Source organism: Staurois parvus, unplaced genomic scaffold, assembly GCF_062004578.1.
Source record: "Staurois parvus isolate SC_StPar_1 unplaced genomic scaffold, SC_StPar_1.0 ptg000303l, whole genome shotgun sequence".
Classification (NCBI taxonomy): Eukaryota; Metazoa; Chordata; class Amphibia; order Anura; family Ranidae; genus Staurois; species Staurois parvus.
In genome coordinates, this window is record NW_028318099.1 from 5,802,961 (window position 1) to 5,818,441 (window position 15,481).

At 40.0% G+C, this 15,481-nt stretch overlaps 1 protein-coding gene across 1 annotated transcript in view; it reads right to left on the bottom strand.

The window, feature by feature from the left end:
• Positions 1 to 2,495: 2,495 nt before the first annotated feature.
• The window catches only part of RHOBTB1 (Rho related BTB domain containing 1), a 54,279-nt gene continuing 41,293 nt past the window's right edge, over positions 2,496 to 15,481 (bottom strand). The window contains exons 7-10 of the mRNA XM_089683199.1: positions 15,125 to 15,275; positions 12,809 to 12,897; positions 11,607 to 11,712; positions 2,496 to 9,085 (exon numbers count right to left, since the gene is read on the bottom strand). Coding sequence (XP_089539325.1) covers positions 8,913 to 9,085; positions 11,607 to 11,712; positions 12,809 to 12,897; positions 15,125 to 15,275 — 519 coding nt within the window. The 3' untranslated portion in view covers positions 2,496 to 8,912. The remainder of the gene's footprint in view (positions 9,086 to 11,606; positions 11,713 to 12,808; positions 12,898 to 15,124; positions 15,276 to 15,481) is intronic.

Below are 15,481 nucleotides of genomic sequence, written 5' to 3' on the forward strand. Positions count from 1 at the left end.
GGTGGTCTCTCCTCTTCCTTGCAGCTGCTGCTGGCTGACACAGGGGAGCCTTATCACGTGGCCTCTCCAGAGGCTGAAAACAGGTAAGTATATGCATTGTTTTTTTAACAGGTTAATTAGTATAGGTGCTAGAGTTAAACCACCTGACAGTTTCCAGGATCTCTCATGAACTTTATTAGTGACAAATTTGAGCTTGAGCTTCTGAGTCTCCATACCCACTGTGGACATTATAAGAGCTTTCCGCTCATTTTGGATTTAAATTTATGTTATAGGGAATGCATTCTAGCTTCTGAAATTATTTATTTTATCTGACAGGTGGTTCAGGAGCATGCAGAGAGGGGACAATGCCAGGAACAGATTAGAAGCTATGCTTTAGTCCGCTCTGCATTGCAAAACCTATAAGTCATGGGCTGACTCAGTTCCACCACATTCCAACTAAAATATCACTGGCCCTTTAAAAAGTGCCCAGTTTTAATAAGCCTGGACTATTTGTGAAACATGCATAGAGAGTTGGCTAGGCCAAGACAAAAAACTGATATTCCAGTAAATATGTATTCTTATTCTTCACAATTCCTATCAAATTTGTGTTGAGGCAGATGAAGCAAGGTGGCCATCTTGGGATCACTCGGTAGTATATCATACTAGGACCAATATTGTATGGACAGCTCCTTTAGGGTCCATTCAAATCTTTCCATTGTAGTAATGTGTAGTACAAACACCCTAGGCCAGTGATGGCGAACCTTTTTGAGCCCGAGTGCCCAAACTGCAACCCAAAACCAACTTATTTCTTGCAAAGTGCCAACACTGCAATGAAACCTGAATATCGAGCTTTTGGTTTAGAAAAAACAACTCGTACAGTAGTGCAAACTAATTAACAGTACAGGGATGACCAGAGACTGCGGACAGTACAGAGATGACCAGAGACTGCGGACACAGTACAGGGATGACCAGAGACTGCAGACACAGTACAGGGATGACCAGAGACTGCAGACACAGTACAGGGATGACCAGAGACTGCGGACACAGTACAGGGATGACCAGAGACTGCGGACAGTACAGGGATGACCAGAGACTGCAGACACAGTACAGGGATGACCAGAGACTGCAGACACAGTACAGGGATGACCAGAGACTGCAGACACAGTACAGGGATGACCAGAGACTGCGGACACAGTACAGGGATGACCAGAGACTGCGGACACAGTACAGGGATGACCAGAGACTGCGGACAGTACAGGGATGACCAGAGACTGCGGACAGTACAGGGATGACCAGAGACTGCGGACAGTACAGGGATGACCAGAGACTGCGGACACAGTACAGGGATGACCAGAGACTGCGGACAGTACAGGGAAGACCAGAGACTGCGGACAGTACAGGAGATGACCAGAGACTGCAGACAGCACAGGGATGACCAGAGACTGCGGACAGTACAGGGATGACCAGAGACTGCGGACAGTACAGGGATGACCAGAGACTGCGGACAGTACAGGAGATGACCAGAGACTGCAGACAGCACAGGGATGACCAGAGACTGCAGACAGCACAGGGATGACCAGAGACTGCGGACACAGTACAGGAGATGACCAGAGACTGCGGAAAGCACAGGGATGACCAGAGACTGCGGACAGCACAGGGATGACCAGAGACTGCGGACAGCACAGGGATGACCAGAGACTGCGGACAGTACAGATGACTGCTGACCTTTGGGGAGGGAGGGGGAGCGGGTACCTGAATTTGACAGGTACCCGCTCTTACTTCCGCAGAGTTTTTTTTTTTATCTTACCTGTTCCTTTATCCAGCCGCGCGCTGTCTTCCCGGCTTCTGTAGTGTGGGCGCTCGTCGGACAGCCGGATGCCCAGTGCGCATGCGCGAGAAGCGCTGCGCTTTGTGATTGGTCCGGCGGCTTCTGGGATCTGTCATGTGTCCCAGGTACCGCCTTACCATTCACAAAGAGCACTGCTTCTTGCGCATGCGCACTTGGGACCCGGCTGTCACGCACACTACAGAAGCCGGGAAGACAGCGCGCCGCTGGATAGAGGGACAGGTACGGTCCCACTGCAGAGCTGAGCGGCCGGCCTGGTATTCTGACACGACGGCGGTGGAAATACCGGACCGGCCGCTCTATATTCGCTCCATAAGACGCACTGACATTTTCCCCCCTTTTTTTGGGGAAAAAAAGTGCGTCTTATGGAGCGAAAAATACGGTATTCTCCTGGCGTGCCCACAGATAAGGCTCGGCGTGCCGGCTGTGGCACGCGTGCCACGGGTTCGCCATCACTGCCCTAGGCACTATTACAGTAGTGGGCACTGCACCTGCACTGAAGCACACCACACACATGCATTTTTTTCTAGTGGGTTAAGAGATGGTAAAATCCCAATCACAATTAATAGGCTGCTTTAATGTACCACACTGTAACGCATGTGTTAACTCAATGCACAGTCCAAATGGGCCCTTTGAATGTAACCAGGAATCAAGAAACCACACAAAGCTCTATATTTAAACAAGTTTATTGACATTTTCTTTCTTTTTTGCAAAATAAAAAACATAAAATAACCACAAAGATAAAGGCCATAGGCTGTATTAACCAAATGAACCAGCCACTTGGTTAAATCAATTGACATTTAAGATTACAACAGGATATTATTGCATATACCCCAGATGTGTTAGTAGAGTTGTAACATTTGGCAAGTTTACAAACTGAGCTTTGGTTGTGAAAAACCGACTGCTGAAACGTTATTCCCAACGGGTCAGAGCTGACAAGAGTGAATGTAGATTGCCACTTCCATGTTTTTAATCAATACCCAATGTAAATTAATTGATTGTTTTCCCCCCACCTAATCAATAGCAGTATCTAGTTTTTTTTAAAGGACTTTCCATTCTGTTCATTTTGCTGGTATATTGCAACAGAGTTATCCTGTTTTAATAGCACCTGTATCTACAATACTAAACTAAGCTGTTAATGGCATTGCCAAGAATGGACCCTGTAAAAACCTGAATTTCAGTAAATGGAATATGGCTTTCTACAACTCTGGGGTTAGAATGTTTTCCCATTAGTCTACAAATGCTATACTACATACTACCAACTCTTATTACTCAAGATTACAGGTGTATGCCTACAAAGGAAATTTCCTCCAAAAAGGGTTCTCCATTTTCAGTAAAAAGCCCCTGCAATAGACAATGGATATGTGATGATCAGGTTTTGAGGCAGAAACATTTTTGTCTGCTTTCTGACTAGAACATCCATACAACTGGTTGCAGTCAGAAGGGGTACAATAGTGAACATGGATCCCAGAACCCTTGAACATTACACTTCCATGAAAATCTTTTCCAGTTTTTTTTTTTTTTACTGAAAGTGGCATGTCCTTTTAAGTAAATTTATCCTCCCTCACATATCCATTATCGAATAAGAATAAGCCTAGAATACAAGCTGCCCATATAAAAGCCATATAGTTAACATTTTAAGATAAACCTAAAGCCCAAATGAAGACACAGAAATAGATATTGTACTAAGAAATCACATTTTCATGGTAACACCTCTATTTTCTGGTTATAGAACTTGTGCCAGGCGTCTAAATATGACTGTGCAGTTTAAAAGGCACCAGAAAATACCCAGTGCAGTAATTCACAAAGACCTGTTCTGACATTTACAATACAAGTCTGTGTGAGGACATTTGTACTGGGGGGTGTGGCTGTTACTCAGCTCTGCCAGCGCAGAGCAATGCAGTAGGAGGGCAGGGAGCAGCATTTTCACCAAGCAAAAAAGTTATTTTAAAGGCATTTCCTAGCATAAATTAGTCACAAATCATAATGTGTGCTGCTACAGTACTATAAAGTATGAAAAGGTATTAAACTTCAGTTGGGCTTTAAAATTGTTTAAGAAGCCTATATTTTACTGATGGGAAGGACAGGCTGGTTACTTGCTGTTCAGCAGCCTAAATGGGAAAAAAAATCTACAGAGAGCCTCTTAATAGCCCGAAATGATGGTCAATATAGACATTATATACTGTACATAGATGCACAAAAATATTAATACAACCTTATGTACTGTATAGGTTCTGTCTAGGTATGAACATTCCATTACATATCTATGTGAATGTCATTGACTGGTACTTTTTGCAAGGCAGCCTGTATTTTAGGTTTAGTGGCCATTTAAAATCTGAGAAGTAATTTGCAGCATCTTTACAAAAATTTGACATAATTAAAATTAAATTGTAGAGACCAAACGAAATTTAGCAGCATCATTATTTACAGGGGACTGGATAATTTAATCCTGTAGTGTCAAAGGACTTTCCTAATTTATTCAACTCTCAAAAGAAAACTGTACTGAAAGAAATATATGTAAGCTACTATTGCTAACCTATCCTTATAAAAATGCACGCTGCCTGGCTGCCCTGCATATTAAATGACTTTAAAAATTTAATTTTTGACTCAGAACAGCTTTAGAGCTCAGGAATATCATACTTGTTCCATGAGCACCAAATCTAGAAAATCAGTATGAAAGCCAGGCACATAGAATTTTCTCCAGAAGAGATATAATAATAATAACAATAGTGGCAGCTTCCATAATTCTTGTATGTTAGTTCACAATAACAAAATGGTTTCAGAGAAAATATTTTAGTGATGTGTACACAAACGCACATATCAAATTCTGTGTTTGGAGTAGGGGAAACCTTAGCACTTAAAAGCTAGGGTCACCTTTTGATTGAAATGGACTATGTAGTCAAGGGACCCCAGTAGGATAAATACACGGTGCGGTTTTGAAAAATATTGCCTAATGTAATTGCTATACCTGTAGGCCATCTGCGGCTCCCTCAAAGCCTGGAGAAACAATTTTGAGCTTGGCCACTCCAGGAGGATAGAAAGCGCTGGGAGGCTATTGAGCAAGGGAGAGCGCTCAATTCTGTGATGCTGGGGGTGAACAGTCAACACAGGCCACACCCTAGCATCAAGGCATTGCCAACAATGGAAGTTTTTTTGTAATTGCTGTAATTCCAGCAATAACATTAAAGTGTTACTAAACCCAGGACCCTGCATTCACTATCTCTGGTCTCCCCGGACCCTGCATTCACTATCTCTGGTCTCCCCGGACCCTGCATTCACTATATCTGGTCTTCCAGGACCCTGCATTCACTATATCTGGTCTCCCAGGACCCTGCATTCACTATATCTGGTCCCCCACAGTACACACTACATGGAAATGCAATTATTTTAGTAAATGTAAACTGCTAAATACCTTTTCTCATCAGCAGTTAGAGCAGTCCTGTGACTTCTTTCAGTGTTCAAACTCCTCCTACAAGCTTTAGCTAGTGCTGGTCTGTTTTCTGCTCTAGGAGGATGCAAAGCCCCTGCCCTCTGTCTGGACAGTGCTGATTGGCCCTGTGCAGATCACATGCACTCTCCCAAGAAAAAAAAAAAAAAACCTTTCTAGCAATACACACTAAACTGAACATGTGCAGAATGGCTACGGGGTCAGTCTGTCTCCTCAGGAGATAAGATGTGGACATTTGAAGAAGAGGAAGAGCAGAGAAGTCAGGGTTAAACAGCCTTTTTACACAATGCAGAGGATTAACCCCTTAGGTCTGGCCAAGCACTGGTTAAAGCTTGTAGGAGGAGTTTTCATTATGTTCTGACTATCCTATGAGGCTGCATAACCCCTGATCTTCTGTCTGGACAGTGCTGATTGGGCTTTTGCTGATCACATACACCCGCCTCCCCCCCCAAAAAACAAAACAAAACAAAAAATGAATTCTTTAGCCATACACACTAAACTGAGCATGTACAGAGTGATGCCTAGAGCTCTGTACTGTCAGCAAATGGATTGGGGACTGTGCAAGAAGGGGAGGATCATAGAAGACAGGATCAAACATCCTGTTTACACAATGCAAAGGAATAACCCCTTAGGTTCCACAGTGAGTATAACAAGCATGCTTTACTGCATATACAGACTGATTTTACTGTTGTGGGTTTAGTAACACTTAAAATACACTGGGCCATTTTGAAAAATATTGCTTTAACCTACTGGAGCCTCTTGACCGCACAGTCCATTTTATTCAAAAGGCGAACTTAGCTTTTAATATATCATTAAATGTAAAGGGTCTTAAAACCTAAAATAAAAAATTGGCTAGTAACATTCACAAACACATAATGGGTGCCGGAATATGTCAAAGATACCCAGAATTAGTACATCTTTATGCCCATCCCAACAGTAAATCAAAACATTTTTGTTATATGGGGGCTTGTATTTAAGGTTTAGTTAAGTAGTTTTGCTTATTACTCTTTGATATTTCTGGTTCCGCTTAGACTAGGTAGGCGATATGGACCATTAGGGTCCATGTTGCTACATCAAAAGGTTGTAGATATTATCCTTTGCTGTATTAGAGCATTTATGCAGTCAAGGCAAGTCTAGCTCCAATAGAAGACCAAACCTGCTATAAATGTTGGTTACATTGAATTGGCCCAGAAACAGCTCTGGTTCTCTTCCTATTGTATACACATTGTTTCTTTATAATTAACACTGAAAATTCACACAACAACCAAATTTAAATAAGAAAGAGAAGGTATTTGAAAGAAATACTGATACACAGGAGCATATACTGTAAATTCACTACATAACAAAAGGGATTTTCCCTATGCACATCCTGAACATAGTGTCTGAATGAAATGCATGGAGCTACAGCTTATGTGACGTCCAGAAATTTACTTGGAAGCAAATGGTTTAATGTGAACCTGACAAAATAAACAAGAGTAATATTTCCTGAAGAAGTCATCTATGAGCATCATCAGGTCATGTCCATCCCTCATCACAGGTGACATAATTTTGTCACAATGTAACTAATCAATGCATGGGCAAAACTTGTTACAATTATGGCCCTATGTGCTAGTAAGACCCATTCACGGGTCATCCTGCCGCAAAATGCATGTATTTTATCGCATAAAAATGTGTTTCAGGTAAAAAGGCCATTTGTTACTAAGTCGCTAGTTCACACCTATGTTCTGTAGCTTAGAATGCCTAAAAAATAAGATATGTAGCATTTTCCTTGAAGCCACACTCTAGCCAACACGGTTTCTTCTTATTTGGTTTTGAGCCTGGACCACTATCAGGCATTTATTGCCGTCTGTGTCTGGGAGTTTTATCTTTTTTTTCTGCCAATTGGACTAGTGTCGATCCGAAAAAAAAAAATGTTTTTGGCTGCAGGGGGCCTTTAAAAGGCATGCCTAAGGACCTGTGAAAACACTTAGTAATGCACTTCATATATATGTATGTTACTGCATGCACCTAGGTGTGAAAGGGCCTATTGCGGTCCCTGAGAAGTCCTATTCATTTCAATTGTGACATGTCTATCACACATCAGGATTCATAGTCTGAAAACCGAGATGCCAAGCCTGGGACAGGTATATATACATCGTATGAAAACAACAAAAGTGAAAAAACATGACTCTGTATATATCATCACAGTATAAAGCACACAGAGCTTCAGGAAAAAGCCTGGTCAGGTTCACTTTAAACCATTACTTCTCTGCACTGAAGGTGGAAGACCACTGCTATTAAATGCATGATACTACATGAGAAGTAGATAAGTACTTAGGCTACTAACACATTTTGTCTGCAAATAGGGTATATATGTTGCCCTGAATATCCCTGTGAATAGAGCCCTTCCAGTCTAACGTAGGCATTTCACATAACATGAATATTGATATATTCAAAGTAAGACAGTATAAAAAAAAAAAAGTTTCCAGTGAAGATGGAAACCAGGTCACTGCTGGGTTGTAGTGTCCACATCCTACATGTTAATAGTTTCATTTCAGGTGATACAGAAAACACAAAATTATTACTTGTTTGTTGGGATTTCTTCTCTATTCTTAACGCTTAGCTATTTATTTTATCTACTTTTTAAAGATAAAGAGACAAAGAATTTTTGATTTTATATTCTTAGTGAGCAGACAAAAATGTGCCTTATATGCAAAATCGTGCCATTTTTGCCAGATCCTTGAGAATTCCTAAGCAATGCTTGCTAAAAAATTAAACCAAGCAGAGTACATTGCTATAATGTTAACACAGGCTACAGGCCGCTCAGGGCTCGCTCAAAGGTAAAGCTGCTGAGGGTGGAGGCCCCAAGCTGAGCAAAACCCATTATATGCATTCAGGTTGGGTTTTTAGTTCTGTAAGCTCCACATTTTACATTCACCTTGGGCCCTTATATTTGTTTAACCTGTCCTGAGGTGACCCTCCTCTCAGGAACTAGCTAGATTATTTTCAGAAGTGGCATAGGCAAATTCTGCATTGCTGGAACTGCTGATCACAAAGAACATGCAGGCTAATTATTAATTCCAAAAATACCTGAATTTAAAGATTTTGATTTCCAAGAGCTGGGTTTTAAGCAGTAACATAAGCACATACAGCTTTGAACATGATTGTCCTAGACAGAGGTTAACGTGAAACAATATCTTGTATGTTACACAACTTTGATCCCAACTTTTAAGAACACAGTACGAGCAGAACAGATGGAGCTTGCGCTCTGCAATATAACAATATATTGCATAAGTGCTTGTCCTTGTATTGGCTTATTTGCTCCAAAACTAGAGATCCCTGTATTTAGTGTCATGTATTTTCCTCAACACACCTTACTTAGTCATTAGATGACCATTCTGAAAATTTGTGATTTATGCCTGTTCATGACTTAAACCTTTCCAGTGACACAAGGGGTCTACATGGACCCCCTTCCAGCTGAAGGTAACAAGCTTTTTGACCTGCTTGAAGTGAATTGTGCTTTGATCTTATAAAAACATTAAATGCACACACGTGGATTGAAATCAGTGCTTCAAAAAGGTAACTACTGTACAGCTTGTTTGAACATTAAGACAATATTCATACACATGTGTTTTTCAAGTCTGCAATGAAGGTCATTGCTTAGGCAAAGGCCGCTGAGGAGGAGCTCCAGAAGCACCACTTGCGTTTTGACCGGTGTTTATTAAGGACACTGTCTTCCTTCTCCCTTTCCTTCTTCACTCGCTGATAGTGGTCTTCTTCTTTCAGGTACCAGACTGGTGGCCATCGATGTCTTTCAAAATATTCTTGATTTTCTGGGAAAGGAAATGGAACAGTTTTACAGCAGGGAAATCATGAAAGTCTATCTTAAAGTGGTTCTAGAGGCAGGACAGTTCTTAATGCATGAAGGAAAAAAATGGTCCAGTATTTGTTTTGCCTCCATAAATAAAGTCGTAACTCAATTTAGCGCTGTGGCCAAGTACAGCAGCGCTGCTCTCTTCCTCTCCACACAGGACTCAGTGAGAGCCACTGGCTCCAGCTGCTGTCAATCAAATCCTATAAGGAGGGAGTTTGGGGCAGGGGAAGGGGAGGGGGTGTCAAGCTGGACTGTGTGTCTATAGACACACACAGCCTGGCTCGGCAGCAAGCCTGCAGGTGCCCCCCAATAGGAAACGGCTTCCTATGGTTGTGAAACAAGATGAGGAGGAGCTGAGATCGCCAGTCGGGGACCCCAGGACAGGAGGTTCAGGACCACTCTGTGCAATACCACTGCACAGAGCAGGTAAGTATAACATGTTTGGTATTTGACACAAGTGACACTACTTTCTCTTACAGCTAGGGAATACAGTGGTGTTAGTCTACTGATTGGACAATAAAGGAGCAATAACACACTGTTAAGACATCAACTCTGCTCTCTTCTCCTGTCAGCATGTTCCATGTCAGAACATAATCATGAAACAGAGTCTGTCTAGCTCCTACTGCCCCCTCTTTTCAAAGTGCTGTTGAGTAAAGGATGACAAAAGTCCAATATCATGACAGATTCAGACACTTATGAAAGTTAAATATATATTTAAATATTTTTTTAACAAATAAATATTAGGATATGAAAATAAAATATACAAAATATATGCAAAAAAGTCCACTATTAAATGATCAGTCTCCACACCAAGTTAACACTCAGAATACTTTCAGTTGTTTCACATGCTTCTTTTGTGATATGCACCCAAATGATCACTACCAGTAGTGGTTGTTTAGGTACATATCACAAAAGGAACATGTGGAACAACTGAAAGTATTCTGGGGATTCACTTGGTATGGAGACTGATCAATTAATAGTGGACTTTATTTTGGACTGTTTTGCAAATATTTTGTATATTATAGTCCATAATTTGTATATTAAGTTCACCATTTAAAGGCGGACTTTATTGCACATTGTTTGTATGTTATATTTTTTTATCTTAATATTTTCATTTGGTTTTTGCACATATAGTTATTGAATTTACTCTATGCGTGTACACAATCTGTTGAGTGCCTACTTTGATATATTGTTATTTCTTCAAGGGTGGTTATACACTTAAAAGGGGCAACTTCATCTTAAATAAGTTAACCATTTAAATCACAATTGTTTGGGGAGTATTGTTAGATAAGGCAGACACGTTTATACTTCTTGTAATGTTAAAGTTTCCATAAACTAGCATATTTTGTTCCTCAACTTTCTAGTAGACATGATGGGACCATCCATGTAAAAAAAAGTTCCAGTGTACAACTAGGTCTAAACAATGGCAGGCAGTTGTTAAACCAAGAGGTCAGATGTACCATTGCACTAGAATAAAAGGTTTACCCTAAGCAGGTCTAATTTGTTAGCCTGGTTAAAGTGAGAAATGTGGCAGATGGATGAATAGTGTAGTTTCACAATTGTCATAGCCAGGTTAATGAACCTCTAGGTCACCAGGTGGTAATTACGGCTGAAACCAACACAAGCTATAATACATCACTAATTATCCTGGGGCTGTCATTCTAGATGTGTATAGGATTAGCGCTGTGCTTTCTGTAGTATATACACATCACAATGTTTAGTACAGCCAAGCCTAAAAAAAACACATGCCTTTTAAGAAAGGGCAAGAAAACGAGTGGCAGTATGGTGGTCATCATATACAATGGCAGCTGTGGTCTTTGTTAATTTAGGCTATGAATCTACCAGTTTGGTATCATATCAGTGACAATCTATTATCAATCACCTACAAGTGACATATTAGTCACAACAGGTGACAATTATTATCAGGTTATTTAAACAACTCTCTAATCAGCTGGCATATTATCAACTAGGACTAGTTGACAAGCACATATGTCATTTTAAAATGTAAACAATGGACCTGTGTAGGAAGGACAATGAATGATGGTGGTAATTGCAGCCTCTCATTTTCTAGCCTGCAGCAGAAAAATGATAAACTGGAATCTAAATGGTTGCTATAGGCCACACCTGTACTATTCTTCAATCCAGTTTTTTTTCCACATGAGGTCTAGTATGTTGCTAAGTAACCACTCACTAAAATGATATTTCCTTAACCCCTTCACACAAGCAGATTTGATATGCTTACTATCTTACCAAGTTTAATAGCTTTGCTTGACATCTAGAATGTTTAATTACTTTGTAAAAATAGAATATTTTTTAACAAAATAAGTGGTAACTATAGTTAATTCAGGGAAATGCATTAAATAATTCAAGCTCATCGGGTTATGTAATATAGCCCAGTCTCATGAATATTGGACATACAAAAGGCTACCTACAAAGAATCAAAATAACAGGTTCAAATAAAAAGCATTAGATTTACCCACCAGCAGATTTTGCTTTGATGTCTTTACGGAACTTGGAGCAAACGCTGTTATAATTTGTGCAGATATGATGCAGACACCAGGCAGCCAACTGATGTGCATTGTGAAACTAGAAGTCAAATATTTAGCTCAGTTAATACAAAGCCCAATAATTAAGGCAATTACATTTGACATTATTGTGACTTTATTATGAATACATTTGGTCAGAGCAAGCACAGTGGGGCAACAGCTTTTAAATTTCTCAGCTTATCTCACTCTCTTTCCTTAAGTATTTATGCATGCCATTAAAGCCTAAATTCATGCATTAAAAGTAGTAACAGTGATAATTATTATTTCTCATGCCAGATCTTATTTTGTATATATGGTATTAACCATCAGTCCAGGGCATTGTACTTAACTTGTGTCAAATGCACGTGCATATTCTATTTTGGTGCCCAGGATTACCATCAACTAATTGCTGTAGTGTGTACACAGCACTGAGGCACCGTTATCTTCGGGAAAGGAGTGGGGAGTGATAGATCAAGGAGAGGGGTAGGTATGGGCATACAGTGCTTCACCAAGCTGCTGAAAAACGACCCTGATGTAGGCACTGAGAGGTGCCAGATATTTGTTAACAGTTGCAAATTAGGCAATTTAAGAGTAATGGCAATTGGTAAAAACAAACCTGTCTTTACACACCCTATATAAAACTGGCAGAATAACCCCCTGGACCTGACAAAATGATCCCTTGCATGATAAGTATAACAAAATTTGTTCTGAGTTACCATGAATGAAGAAAAACAATGCTCTAGCTCCCATGCAACTTTGCACTACAGCAATGTAGTCAGTGCTTGAGGCAAAACGTATAGAGCAGGTTACCATCACAAATATGCTAACTGATTTATTATGCATAATAGGAATATCTATATAAGAAAAAGAATTTGAATATACTGCTAAACAAAAATATTTGTGTAAAATTGGTAGACATTATTAATGTGAAAACTGCTAATTTGTTTTTCTCCATCAAGACTGCCTGCCAGTATGGCATTGTGAATATCTGTGTTTGTCTTGTGTGATTCACACAATTCCACGACTGTCTGATCTTCAGCTAAGATAATCCCTACTTAATACATTTACATCTGCTCTCCTCCTGCCACCAGGTTACCCCTCAGTGCTTATACAGGAATATGCACTTTGCCTGATGGAACAACTGTCATATTACTGACCTGAGCCAATTCCAGATAAGTCAGCACTTCATGATCAATATCCAGCCCATTCATTGCAGCTTTGGTCAGCTCTTGCACAGCATGCTGTTCTGCAGGGCAAAGCACATTTTATGCTGTATTACAACCATTATAAATAATACAATAATTTGATTTTAAAAATATACACAGGATGCCGAATCTATTATTAATCTACATGCAAACTGACCCTAACATTTAGCAGAATGTCGCAAAGTGTGAAAATGTGAGTTCATCTTTATAACAATTTGAAACTATAAAAGTAGCTGTGAGATAATTGCATTAGTAGTTATTATTTATACCTTTATTTATATTTATTTATTTCAGGTACTTATATAGCGCCGTCCATTTATGCAGCGTTTTACACACACACATATATATATATATATATATAGTACATTCACATCAGTCCCTAACCCTCAAGGGGTGTACAATCTAAGGTCCCAAATTCACATTCATACATACACATACTAGGGCCAATTTAGACAGGAGCCAATTAACCTACCAGCATGTCTTTGGAGTGTGGGAGGACACCAGAGTACACGGAGGAAACCCACGCACGCACAAGGAGAACATGCAAACTCCAGGCAGGTGGTGCCGTGGCTGGGATTTGAACCAACGACCCTAGTACTGCCAGGTGGAAGTGCTAACCATTTAGCCACTGTGCTGCATTACTGCAACTAGGATTGTACAGACTTTGAAAGTACCCATGCTGCCCAATGGTAAATAGCTGAAATTTGCTTGCCACAATGAGAGATCATCAATGTGAATGCAAGCATTTCAGGAACCACTGTGATAACAGGGATAGTTCCAAAAAGCTGGCAATGAGAAAAACTGCAACATTTTTTATTAGACACAAATAAAACTTCAACTATCCTTCTGTAAAATCTGTTAAGCAATAGTTTAATAGTTAAAAAGTTTATGACTTCCCTGCTCTGCTCACTATCTCAGGTTTCTTGGAGTGAAAGCATTAAAATGGCCACAAAGGGTTCTTTACTTCTCTGCCCTGCTCACCATCTCACATTTCTTGGAGAGAAAGCATTAAAATGGCCACATAGGGTTCTTTACTTCCTGCCCTGCTCACCACCTCACATTTCTTGGAGAGAAAGCATTAAAATGGCCACATAGGGTTCTTTACTTCCCTGTCCTGCTCACCATCTCACATTTTTTGGAGAGAAAGCATTAAAATGGCCACATAGGGTTCTTTACTTCCCTGCCCTGCTCACCATCTCACATTTCTTGGAGAGAAAGCATTAAAATGGCCACAAAGGGTTCTTTACTTCTCTGCCCTGCTCACCATCTCACATTTCTTGGAGAGAAAGCATTAAAAAGGCCACATAGGGTTCTTTACTTCCCTGCCCTGCTCACCACCTCACATTTCTTGGAGAGAAAGCATTAAAATGGCCACATAGGGTTCTTTACTTCCCTCCCTTGCTCATTATCTCAAATTTCAGGGAGAGAAAGCATCAAAATGGCCACATTAGGAGCCCCCAATGTGGCCATTTTAATGCTTTCTCTCCAAGAAATTTGAGATGGTGAGCAGGGCAGGGAAGAAAAGAACCTGAACCTCAGAGGACCTCTCTCCCTCCTTTTATATCTAACATGTACATTGACTATTCAGTGTATATCAATTTTCATTAACAGTACCATACATCATCGTGCTATCAGTAGAAATAAATATAAAATAGACAAATCTTTTCTACCCGCTCAAATGGCCACAACTCTTTTTTGGTCAACTAAAGTCCCAAAAAGTGAATGCCTGTGTGTGTTGTGACATAACTGCACTACTACTGCTCATACTATAGAACCGTCTCATCCCATGTATAGTCAACAAAACATTTCAAAGAAATATATTTTTAAACAGGAAGATTTATTTTCTATCTCATTCATTTTTTGCTTGTGCTGTCTTTGTTGAGAACGATTGGAAGATTTCCTACCTGAAGCAGCTAGGTCTAAATATATCCATGAACATGAAATGATAATGAACTGACCGGGCCAATTTTGACAATTGGAATAATGGTCATCATGTCTATGGGTAGCAGAAGGCCCTAACAAAATTGATAATTAGAGTTTGGCTGGGTTAAATTATCTTCCCAGTGGATAAGCTGAGGCCTGCATTTTCATGGAACAATCGTTTATTCAAATAATCATTTGGCATTTAGAAGTTCCTTTTGGAATTTAGTGTTTATACAAGGTTACCAGATTCATGCAGGCCGACTGGCTTTCAGCAAAGCTTTATCACTTTATCATTAATGCATTGGTATGACTTTGATTTATGTGCACATATCAATATGTTCTTACCTGTGAGGGCAACCAAATGTGGAAGGCAAATTCTGTTGGCCAACGCAATCAGCTCCAGTGGATCCATCTCAGGTGTACATGACAGAAGCTTAGTGTACAGATAGTCTAATACTGCTTGCATTGATGATTTGCTTACATTAGGAAGAATGACCTGAAATATGAGCACATATAAAGATATCAGCTGAACATGCATATGCAAGCAGCCAACCAATTACAATCATCACTCTCATGCTATAATATATTTATGTATGCAAGACTTTGTATGTTATAAATCAAAAGTATATCTTTAAAACAGTACATACATTTATGTTAACTTGGTAACTCATATTAAAATTTGTGGAGAAATGTTTAGCTAAT